Source organism: Podarcis raffonei, chromosome 5 (assembly GCF_027172205.1).
Source record: "Podarcis raffonei isolate rPodRaf1 chromosome 5, rPodRaf1.pri, whole genome shotgun sequence".
NCBI classification, from domain to species: domain Eukaryota; kingdom Metazoa; phylum Chordata; class Lepidosauria; order Squamata; family Lacertidae; genus Podarcis; species Podarcis raffonei.
Window position 1 is genome coordinate 80,188,118 of NC_070606.1, and position 12,046 is coordinate 80,200,163.

At 43.6% G+C, this 12,046-nt stretch overlaps 1 protein-coding gene across 3 annotated transcripts in view; it reads left to right on the forward strand.

Annotated features, from left to right (window-relative positions):
* Positions 1-12,046, forward strand: part of GMPS (guanine monophosphate synthase) — a 45,513-nt gene that overhangs the window by 12,617 nt on the left and 20,850 nt on the right. For all 3 annotated transcript variants that reach the window (XM_053390338.1, XM_053390337.1, XM_053390339.1), the window contains 2 exons: positions 1,928-2,109; positions 7,635-7,749. In XM_053390338.1, the coding sequence (XP_053246313.1) occupies positions 1,928-2,109; positions 7,635-7,749 (297 nt within the window). The remainder of the gene's footprint in view (positions 1-1,927; positions 2,110-7,634; positions 7,750-12,046) is intronic.

A 12,046-nucleotide genomic window follows, 5' to 3' on the forward strand; every position in this document is an offset into this window, starting at 1 on the left:
CAAAATTAGCCAGGTGCCAGACTCGTTTTGCGACTGTTGCAGGTCCAGTTGCGACCACATGGAGATTTCTGCATGACAGGTTGGCGACTGGGGAAAGCAAAGTGTTATTTAGAGAAGGATCTTAAATATTTTCCTTGAAACAGTTTTATTCTGGATTGTTTTATCTGATGTTTTGATGTGCTGTAAAATGCTTTGAGCTTTGTTCTTTAAAATATAAAGTGGTATAGAAATAGAATGAATCTTCATCATTATCCTCATCATCCTCATCTCATTGAGGGTGGGAATGGTGCCTAGGCATTCCATTGTGGCAGCCTATGCGCCAAGGAGAAAATGCTTAATTTTGCACAGTATAAAGGAAGTGTTCTGTCTGTGAGTTTTCTTCTGATTGCAGTCAGTCTCTTAATTTAAAAAAAATTACTAAAGTGTGTGTCAGGGCTGCGTGAAATCTGGTTTTCAACATTGTGATATATCACCAGCTAAATATTGTGTTATACTGATATATCACAATGTCTGAAATATGGATGGAGCTATGTAGAGGCATTGGCTGGCTTCACAGTTTTCCCCGCATCCTGATTTTTGCCAGTGACTGCTTTTGTGATTTGCTGCCCACTGCATGGAGCAGGGGACAGCTGAGCCAAAAGAGTTAACAGGGGCTTCAGGAATTGAGAGAAGCATTGACTGGCTTCACGGTTTTTCACTCATTGTGGTTTTTGCATAGCACACACACGCACACGTTATGATTCGTGATATATTGCCAGGTCAGAAATGATGAAACTGATATCACAATATGGACTTCAAACCAGTTTTGAAGCCCTAATGCGTAGGTCATTTCAGTTCATACTGTGAAGGAGAGTATTATGGTATGGGCAGACCTATTTGTATGGAAGTAGCCCCATTTATTCCCTTCATGAGTGCAATTCATTTATTTATATCCATCTATCAGTCACTTCCCTTGAAATACCTCAAAGCAGTTTCACAATAAAAACAATTGCACAATTTCACATACACACATACCGTATTTTTTGTTCTATAAGACTCACTTTTTCCCTCCTAAAAAGTAAGGGGAAATGTGTGTGCGTCTTATGGTGCGAATGCAGGCTGCGCAGCTATCCCAGAAGCCAGAACAGCAAGAGGGATTGCTGCTTTCACTGCGCAGCGATGCCTCTTGCTGTTCTGGCTTCTGAGATTCAGAATATTTTTTTCTTGTTTTCCTCCTCCAAAAACTAGGTGCGTCTTGTGGTCTGGTGCGTCTTATAGAGCGAAAAATATGATATATACAATTATAAACAATTTCACATCCTATACCACCTGAATCTCTAAGCTACGCTTCTAGATACATCCACAAAGGTTGCTAGAATACGCATTTTATTAGCCCATCTGTCTCTGCAGCTAGTGCTAGTAATTTATTGTGACACATCCTTAGCCCGATTAGGGATGCAGTCTCATCTCATTTCTAAAATCTTCCCAACCTGTTCACCTGAAAGTAGTACGTTTTTGCCCAAGCTGAGTGACTGTTACAAGCTTCCTCTTGGGTGACCCTCTCCCATAAAAGTGTTGCTAATTACTAGATGCTGCTTCTAGCAGAAGCAATGGCAAAAAAGGAAGGAAGGGTTAGAGCCCTAGCAAGGGCTGCAAAATGACCAACATTGCATCTATATTCATTAATAAATAGTGTCTGTTAAACTTGACTAATGCAACGTGTTTCTCCTAAATTTTCTATTTATTGCATATAATGTCTAGGGTTGTTGTTGCTTTTTTTAAAAAAACCCATGCACTCTTAATTATTCCAAGAGACTTCCCAAAGCAAGAGCTTGCAATTATCTTAAATAATTAACTTAGCTACTTACTTCTCATTTTAAAAGTAGTTTAATTTTCTGTTCTTGCTCTGTGCTGGTAATCCGAGTGATAAAAGTGTTTATGTTCACAGTTGGAGAATGCTGGAGAAGATCTCAAGGATGGTCTCTGCCGCTACGATGGAGCTGTAGTGATACTTGATGCTGGGGCGCAGTATGGGAAAGTCATAGATCGCCGAGTCAGAGAACTGTTTGTCCAGTCAGAGATATTCCCTTTGGAAACACCTGCCTTTGCCATCAAAGAACAGGGATTCCGGTAAGATTGGTTCTGTTTTGTGTTTTACCTTTTAAGTTCTGATCTTCGTCTGGGAAGCCAGAAGGAGGACTTGCATGGTGCTTTTATGTAGAACTTGACTGTCAAATCAATTTTCCGATATCAGCTTTGGAACACCTAGTGAGGGATGTACTGAGGAAAATGTACATGGTTTCTTATCCTGGGATTTTATACCATTAGAGTGTTGATGGCCAAACTTGGTCCTCCAGCTCTTTTGGGACTACAGTTCCCATGATCCCTGACCACCGGTCCTGTTAGCTAGAGATGATGGGAGTTGTAGTCACAAAACAGCTGAAGGGCCAAATTTGGCCACCACTGCATTAAAGGGTGGAGATGGAGGATTGAATGTTTGAATGCTCCCCTTGCCAGGCAGAAGACCAGTACAGGATAGAAGTCTACTCTAGAACCTTCACTATAACCTATGTTTCTCCTATGTTTAGGGAGTGTTCCATAGAGTGTTCCATTTAGTCATTCAGTTGCCAGGAATATTGTGAGATGATGCAGACCATTCAACATACTGCCCTGCTTTTTTTTTTTTTAAAGCAAATGCAGATTGGATCTGACACTCGACATATCAGATGTTAAAACATGCAAAATCCTTCTGAAAGAGTTCTAGCCTTGAGAGGGAGGGGATTTGGATAGCCAACCCATCAAGGACCATCCTGGAATGTCCTTTAACATGCTCACATATAGCAAACACTGGGTCAGATTCAAGTTCAGTGGTGGGATTCCTGGCTTGACCCTTTTCAGATCAGAAGACCTTTGAGCTTTCCCTCTACTGAGACACTGGGATTGTGGGAAGAAGGGGTTGAATGGAACAGAAAGATCAAGTTGGGTGTTATCAGCATGCTGAGGACAAGCTCACTCGGAACCTTTCTGCTGTTTCTCCCCCAGTAGTATTAAGGTGGAATCCATCAGGATTCCTTAATAGAGAGATGAGGGGAAAAGACAACAAGCAATTTGCTTATTGTACTCTCTGGACCTTTCAGTTGAGGAGCAAGTACCGTATTTTTCGCTCTATAGGACACACCGACCATAGGACGCACCTTGTTTTAGAGGGGGAGAACAATAAATAAAAATTATACCCCTCTCTGCGCAGCGCCCCTTCAGCAAAGTAGCAGGAGAAACGGAGCCCCTTCCATTTCTCCTCCCGCTTAGCTGAAGGGGTGCTGCGCCTTGGCTGAAGAGGCACCTACCCTTCAGTGAAAGGAACCCAAAGCCTCCGAACTCCCGCTGCGCTCTGGAGGCTTCAGGCGGCTATCTTTGAAGCCTGGAGAGCGAGAGCGGTCAGTGCGCACCGATCCCTCTCGCTCTCCAGGCTTCAGCAGAAGGCATCCCGAAGCCTCCGGAGGCTTCAGGCGGCTATCTGGAGAGTGAGATGGGTCAGTGCGCACCAACCTTTCTCGCTCTCCAGATAGCCTCAGGTTCCTTTCGCTTGTGGGGCTGGCGGTGGGGAAAGCAGAGCTTCCCTCACCGCCAGGCCCGGGAAAGCCACCGCCAGCCCCAAAGAGCAGGTTGGGGAGCAGCGGAAAGGCTGCACGCAGACTTCCCGCTGCTCCCAGTGCTTGTCGGGGCTGGCGAGGGAAGCCTGGGGTCCCCCGCCCCAGGGACCACACATTTGCTCCATAAGACGCACAGACATTTCCCCTTAGATTTTAAGAGGGGGAAAAGTGCGTCTTATGGAGCGAAAAATACGGTAATTGCTTTTCAAGCAGCTATTTGAACAGTCACACACTTAGACCAGGGGCAGCTCACCTGTGGCCCTACAGATGCTGTTGGACTCCAACTCCCATCAGCCCCAGCCAGTGGCCAAGGATGGTGGAAGCAACCTTGACTTAGAACTTCCAGTGCCACAATTGTGGCCTAACAAGATTCACAGGACAAATGGCACCCAGTCAATGTCAAAGCAAGCATTACTGGTAAAAAACAGATGAGTGGTACAGCAGCCGTAGGAAAATATTATTTTAGTGCCTAAGATAAAACCAGTGGTGGCTAACTTTTGGTCCTCCAGGTGTTTCTGGTCTACAACTCCCATAATCTCTGACTATTGAATATGCTGGCTAGAGCTGATGAGGTTTGGGAGTCCAACAACAAATAAAGGCATGCAATTTAGCCACCTCTAGGATTTGCCAATGAGAATGAATTCAAACACGCTTGTAGGACTGAATGCAGAAGGTAACAGCTTAAACCTCCTAGATTTCAAGTCCATTTACCTCCCCATAAAAAGCTTTTCTTATCAGAATGTTAAAAACGCAGTAGCAGCAGAGACAAGAGGTGTGCACTTGTTTTCCTAAACCTACCAGTTCTGTGGCACAGTCTTTAAATGCTATTATTGCAGCTGGTTGCTTGTTTTTTTGTTTAAAACCAGAGCTCTGTCTTCTGTTAAATGGAAGGAGGGAGCGTCTGTCAACAGAGTGAGTGGCAGGAGTTGAACGAGTAGATGATGTGCGGCCATTTCAAAGTTCAACAAGGCTTTTCAACAGGAAAGTAATCCTCATAAATGTCTCCCACAGAGGTCTGGAAATCCAGCCAGTTCCACGAGTTCCTGAAGTGATCATGAAGTGGGTTAGGATATTATAAACCAGGAGTTGTGGGATGTGGCAGGATCACAACCACATACTCCTTCCTCCCACTTCCTTTAAATGCTTGTTTGAAACACCCAGCCCCTCTCTAGATTGTCTTCACAACAGGAGCAAAGGCTCGCAAGGAATCTGTTCCTGCATAAGATAATGAGCGTCCCATGACAACACTGTCTTCTCTAAATTTCCTGTTCAGATTATTCTTTGCCTGACGCATAGATTGCCTGTGTCTTGCTCTAAAATATGCCTGTTTTCCTTTGGAAAGATTGTGACAACAGAAACATTCACAACTTCAGCTCAATACACAGAAGAAAATGCCCCCTCTGTATGCCGATTCTCCTCAGGGAATATTACTTTTCCATTTTTGTTACAAAGTCAAATAAACAGCTTGTGATTTCCTTGAGCTGAAGCTGTATAAAACACACACTCTGTTTCCGCATTCCAGCGAAAAAACTTGGAGATTATTCTTCCCTCCCCCCCCCCCCCGCGCTTCACTTCTGCTTATTTTTGTAGATGACAGTAGACATAATAATGGTCTGTCTGAACATTCATAGTTTGTATGAACGGCACAGGGACTTTGGTTCAGAAATCCAGCAAATGTCTGAGCCAAATGGCGCTTGCAGATTTATTACAAATTCCCGCATTAAAAACAAACTAAACAAAGATTAGTTGCCTGTCTGCTCAGCTTATTTGTAGCCCACCCTTATCCCAAGAAACCTATTTAAGTGTAAAACTTTGAGCTGAGCAGGAATTGTAGTGATGAGTCTCACGTGAATTACACTCCCTCCCCATCTGAACGGCTTCTGTCCCAGAAGAAATGTACCACAATTCTCCCGCCCCTTAAAACCTATATGTTTCTTTAATAGAGACTCTCAGGCAGTAGGAATAGGCTTAGAGCCTTCAGGAAGTGCCTTAAGTAATTAGGGCACCTCCTTAAGGCCCTAAGGGCCAATTTCTGCAATCAAAGGATCAAGTGGCTTAAAGTCCATCAGGTTGCATGCTTTGAAGTTGGCCTGTGAGGATGCTAAGTTAACTCTTTCCCCTGACAGGATTTTTTTTTAAATAAAAAATTGCATAGCAGAGGGACATTTCCTTCCCCTGCTGCAACACAAGGGGGAGAATATTTGAATATGTAACACCCCCACCCTTCTGTGTTCACACATCCTGTAGTGGTGCTGTCCACAAAAAACCTTGCTGCTTGTTTGTATTGTGGACCCCTAAGAAAAAGAAAAGAGTGTTAAAAAAGAGCCTCAAGCCAAAAAGGCTTCAGCTGAAAAGTTTGCCCAAGCCTACAAATAAAGTGCCTATTGCAACACTGAAGTTTGATATCAGAATGATAGTTCCTCTCCCCACTTATTTCCAGGCGTTTAAAGTCAACTTGGTTAACAAAGTGTTAAGTAATTTCCAGAAATCTAAAAAATAAAATAAAAATCATTAATACAGTGGAAAGCGTTCCATAAATTGGCTTCATATGTAAATCTTTTACAAAGAGCTCTTTTCCAAGTTTTTACTACATTAGTGAACTCTTTTTGGTAGCTTTTAGATATATAGTATCCTTCCCTGTCTTTTAAGTATTTCTAGATAATATTTAGGATTCGGTTCTGGAGATTTTCCAGAGACAGGACGATTTGCTGTTCTAAAATAGCTGCTGAGAATGCCCCTTTGTGCCATCAGTGTCCAAAATTAATGCTGAGCTAGTGTCACGTAACAGTGTTACACATGGGAGACCAGAGTTCGAATCCCCACTCAGCCATGTAACTCACTGGGTGACATTGGGCCTAACCTACTTCACAGGGACACACACACACACGTTTATGGTATACTGTCCCCAGGGTCAACCCTGTCACCGCCTTGTTGTTTGGCAAATACATTTCTGTTTTCCTGGGCTTTTAGGCAACACCTGTGTTCTAGTACAGCTACCATATATTTCCGTGTATAAGACTAGGTTTCCCCCCTAAAAAATAATGTCCAAAATTTGGGGGCGGATAGATTCCCCCCCCCATTTTCTTAAATTGGAGTCCCCCCAAATAGGGGGCATCTTATACATGGGGGCGTCTTATAGATCGGAAAATACGGTAAATCTGTTTCTAACTATGTTTGTGATTTTTATTGTATATTTTTTAAACTTTGGTTTTAAATAACTTTGATATATATATATATTTAAGTGGAGTATACCGTATTTTTCAATGTATAACACACCCCGGGTATAAGACGCCCCCTCTTTTTTGGGACTAAAAATTGAGAAAATGCGGGGGGGGGGGAGATTGCCCAGAGTTGTTGAGCTTTTTTCCAGAGGGGATTGCCCAGACTTGGGGGTTTTTTTGGGGGGGGGGTGCCATAAATTGCTCACCCGCAGGGCCGCAACAGCCAAACGCACACACATCGACGAAGCCACCAATCTTCTGCACGAATAAAGGACTATACTGTTGTATAATAATGTGAAAATGCTAATAAACTATAGGGTGTTTTTTTAAAAAAAGTTTTCACAACACCTATAAGAATTATTCTTTGTAAGAATTAACAAAAGAAGCCTCAGATTCTTGAATCAAAAATACCCCTCAACCTTTAAACTAGGAGTTGTGAGTCATTGGCATATATCATAATTTTTGTTTTTGCTGGATGCTGAAATTTAGAAAGGCAGAAATCTAACTATAGGGTGGTTCTTATTTGCTACTAATTTTTTAAAAGCTGCACTAATGAACATCTTTTTAAAAAATCTTTTTAATGTCAGTCATGAGAATTCACTGTTCCAGTAAAGCACGGCTTGCTCATTTTATAGATCAGGATGCCACAACTTTATTTATAAAGGTTTTTTGTTTTTGTTTTTGAAAGTAGGTATTAAAATGGAAATTTAATTAATGTGGTTTAGTTCCAAAAAATAAATCTTTACTTTTTATTTTTTTAAAAAAATACCTGTTTCTTTTGCAGGGCTATTATCATATCTGGAGGACCAAATTCAGTTTATGCAGAAGATGCTCCCTGGTTCGACCCAGCAATATTTACGATAGGAAAACCAGTTCTTGGAATCTGCTATGGCATGCAGGTGCAAATATCATTTTATGGCTGTATGTTTTTGTAGCTCAGTTAAGAGCAAATTGCTGGCTTTTGTGTGTGTTGTATAAGCTGCACAATGCATGAAAATTATGTTTGAAGTTGATTTAAGCAGATGCAGATAAGGACCCTTTTGAAAAAAATTGAGAAATGGCTGTGTATTAATTCCTTGCACATCACGCTCAGTGCAGTCCCAGGTGCAATCTTTGCATGGATACAAGGATTTTGCAAGCACATCTGTTGTTCAAAGTGTACAGAAGCCTGCTGTGTGGTGATTCATGAGCCTTTTGAGGCCATCACTATTGAGGGGAAAACATGCATAATTTTAAAAACAAGGATGGCTGTGGCCTGTCAGTTATATTAAATGGGCTTGTATTGGTATTTAAGTTTGCTTTGATATTTAGCATTTACGCAAATTAATCTGGGGGCTCTCATTAAGGCACTGTGAGAACTTTACATGCACAGACCTTAGGTTTACTTATAAAAAACAAGCGCTTAAGATATATGAATTCCTGAACGTGAATATTGGGAGCCTGCTCTGTAGGCTCCCAATCCAGATAACAATATGAGAGGTGGTTTGGAGGGAAATGTTGCAAAAAACAAAACAACAGCAAAAAGTTAAGAGGGCAGAAAATAAGCCCTGATGATAGGAAGACAAATGCATCAAAGCAGGACGTTATCAAGAATGAAATGCCAAAGAGAGAGAGAAAAAGTGTGTTTTAATAATTTATTAAATGAGAACAAAGAGCAAGGCTGCCAAATATTTCAAGAGAGAGATTTCCGTGCCCGAAGGGGTCGTGAGAGAGAATACACAAGACAAGGAATAGCACAACGGAGAGTGGGAGCTTAGTAAGAAGATTAGTATCTGATGAATGGTGAGACCAAGAAGGAGAATAGAGAGAAAACAACTAAGATGATAACAGGCCAAGACCGTGAAGAGGCTTGGAAGTCAACGGCAGTCTCGGTTCAATAGAGGAAACCAGTGGAGAGAACCCTTAAGAGAGGTGCAACGCGATTAAAGCATGAAGAGAAGAAAATGAAGCACTTGGGGAAGTGTTGAGAATAGAGATAATAGGTTTAAGTGGAGGGGTAGGAAGAAACTTTTATATGCCTGTTGTTTTTGTCCATGGAGTTTTCTTGGCAAGGATACTGGAGTGGCTTGCCGGTTCCTCCTCCAGGTGGATCACGTTTGGTCAAAACTCTCCACTATGACCTGTTCATCTTGTGTGCCCTGCTCGGCGTAGTTCATAGCTTCTCTGAGTTCTTCAAGCCCCTTCGCCACGGCAAGGCAGTGATCCATGAAGGGGAGAAGGGGGCGACAGAGGATGAGATGGTTGGATAGTGTTCTCGAAGCCACAAACATGAGTCTGACCAAACTGCGGGAGGTAGTGGAGGACAGAGGTGCCTGGCGTGCTCTGGTCCATGGGGTCACGAAGAGTCGGACACGACTAAACGACTAAACAACAACAAGGAAGAAACAGTAAGCAAATGATTGCAATAATCAACGTAAAATAGAACAGGGAGTTTGTTAGAATAGGTAGCTAGAAAAGGATGGCGTTTGTGGAAAGGCTAGACCTGACATACCTTAGCTGGAGCGAAAATCGGAGTGGCGTGAAGGAGTGACAAGGCCTAAGTTGTGACCAGCAGAATGAGTTGGCACGGAGGAAGAAGGTTTGAATACAAGAATCAAGAAGAGAGAAAGAGATCTTCTGGAATATAGGTCCTGAAATGGCCAGGAACAAGAGCACAGAAGAAGAGCAGCTGAGGAAAGAAGGCCAGGGAGATGACCGAGAGCCAGGAGAATTGCATACATTAAAATGACCAGGAACTTCTAAAGCAGTGTTCCCCAACCTTGGGCCTCCAGCTGTTTTTGGACTACAACTCCCATAATCCTTGACCACTGGTCTTGCTAGCGAGGGATGATGGGAGTTGTAGTCCAAAAACAGCTGGAGGCCCAAGGTTGGGGAACACTGTTCTAAAGCAAATGTGTCAGGTGATGGTGTGGTTGCTCGAGAGCAAGCAGGCAAGACTCCAACTTGTCTTTTCCAGGCTTTATTATTAATACAAACTATTTACAGTGCAGAGTGTCGCAAGTCCATGTCTGCTCAGTCGCTAGCAGAATCTGGGCGTGGCCGGTCCTTGTACCTCCCCCAGCATAACAGTCGTGTGACTCCCCATCCTTCTCCTCCCCTCTCTGCGCCCAAACCTACTGCGCTGGAGAGGGGGACTTGCCTCCCCTTCGCTTTGCTCAGGCTCAGTGTTGAGGCTCTCCCTAGCATCTTCTGGTCCCTGCGCCCCCTCCCCATTGGACGAGGAACTGCTTCGCAAGATCTTCAGAGGCTCCCTGTAACACAACTGCCCTTCCACCTCTTGCCTCTGAGCTGATGGCAGTTCCCTGACAAAATGGGAGGAGGGGAAAGAGCAATTGAAACTGGCAAGACCATGAGAACCATCGTGGTTTACCCAACCACGTGCCCTGCAGGATGGGTCTAGTGGGAAAAGTTTAATGAATCGTGAAATAGAGAGCAGGGGCTGAGCCTAGGGGTGTCAGCGAGAGAAGTCCAGGTTTCTGTGAGAGCAGCATGAATGAGGCTGAGAGGTCCAATGTGGCTGTGTTTCTCTTTTTGAAAAGAAAGTATTTTATACAATTCATTTTTCTACATCGGAAGTAAGTGATATGGAACCTGTTTGGGTTAGGGCTATACAGTGGTATCTCGGTTTACAAACTTAATCCGTTCCTGAAGTCCGTTCCTAAACCAAATCCATTCTTAAATCGAGACGCACTTTCCCTAATAAGGCCTCATGCCACCAGTTCCCTTCTACCATTCAGCTTCTGTTCGTAGACCAAGGTAAAGTTCGCAAACCGAAACACTACTTCTGGTTTTGCGGAGTTCGTAAACCAAATACTTCATAAACAGGACTGTTCGTAAACAGAGGTACTACTGTATTGCACTCCATAGTCATCTGCTTTGCCACTGTGAGAACAGAGTATTGCTGAATTTGATAAGCCTTTGGTCTGAACGAGATGGGCAGGTCCTGCGTTCTATTTAAGGGTGAAGTCTAAACCCCAGAAATCGTTGGAAAGCCCTGACTAAATTTGGGGAAGCAAAAGCTGGTTTCTGTCTCTACAAATTCCTACAAAGTGTGTGTTGTGCCGGGAAGTGGAACTATCTCGGTGTTGTACTGCAGCGCATTAGTGTGCAAATCCAGGAACAACAACACCAGCCCCATGACTGAGCCTGAGTGAGCTTGCAAAAGACTGTGTACGGGGTCTGCTCGTCTCTGTGAAATCAAATACCGCTGCTTAAAAGTTTGCGGCAACAATGTGGAAACAGTCAAGCGCGATGAATGCCGTGTCAAAACAGAACTCCCTCAAATAGCAAGGCTTTGTGAGAGATCAAATACAGTATAGTGAGAAATAATAATAAAGCAAGTTTTCAGATTGCTCGCTGAAATAGTCATGCTTATATGCACAAGGAGTAGTCTGTCGTTGGCGAAGGCTGTAATCCAAGATAGAAACATCGGCCCCACTGGTTGAGTGGAATGGATAATCTTCTGCTATGATGCGATGCTGAAGGAATAATGAATGGCTTTCCCCCCATCTGTATGAACACTGTAATAAAAAAGCAGATACTCTAGTGCTTTATTAATACATATCACTAAAGGAGCTGGAAACTAGGAATAGCAGTGCATTGCATGTTTCCATATGTCCAATGCAGACATAGAATCATAGAATTGTAGAGTTGGAAGCGATCCTGAGAACCATCTACTTCAAATCCCTGCAATGCAGGAATATGCAGCTGTCCCAATCCAGGGGATCAAACTTGCAAGCTTGGCATCACCAGCACCATGATCTAACCAACTGAGCTATCCTGAAGGGCTGTGCACCTAGATCACTTTTATGATGGTTTGGACACACACCCCTGCCTGAACGCACCCATGAATGGCGCCTAGTTATCGCAAACAGTAGATTAGGCGGTGAAGGTCCTGTGTGAGTGGCTGGAGGCAGTTGGAGGATGGATGGCGGCTAACAGATTGAGGTTGAATCCTGACAAGACAGAAGTACCATTTTGGGGGGACAGGAGGTGGGCGGGTGTGGAGGACTCCCTGGTCCTAAACGGGGTAACTGTGCCCCTGAAGGACCAGGTGCGTAGCCTGGGAGTCATTCTGGACTCACAGCTGTCCATGGAGGCGCAGGTCAATTCTGTGTCCAGGGCAGCTGTTTATCAGCTCCATCTGGTACGCAGGCTGAGACCCTATCTGAGTGTCTCGTCAGAGTGGTGCATGCT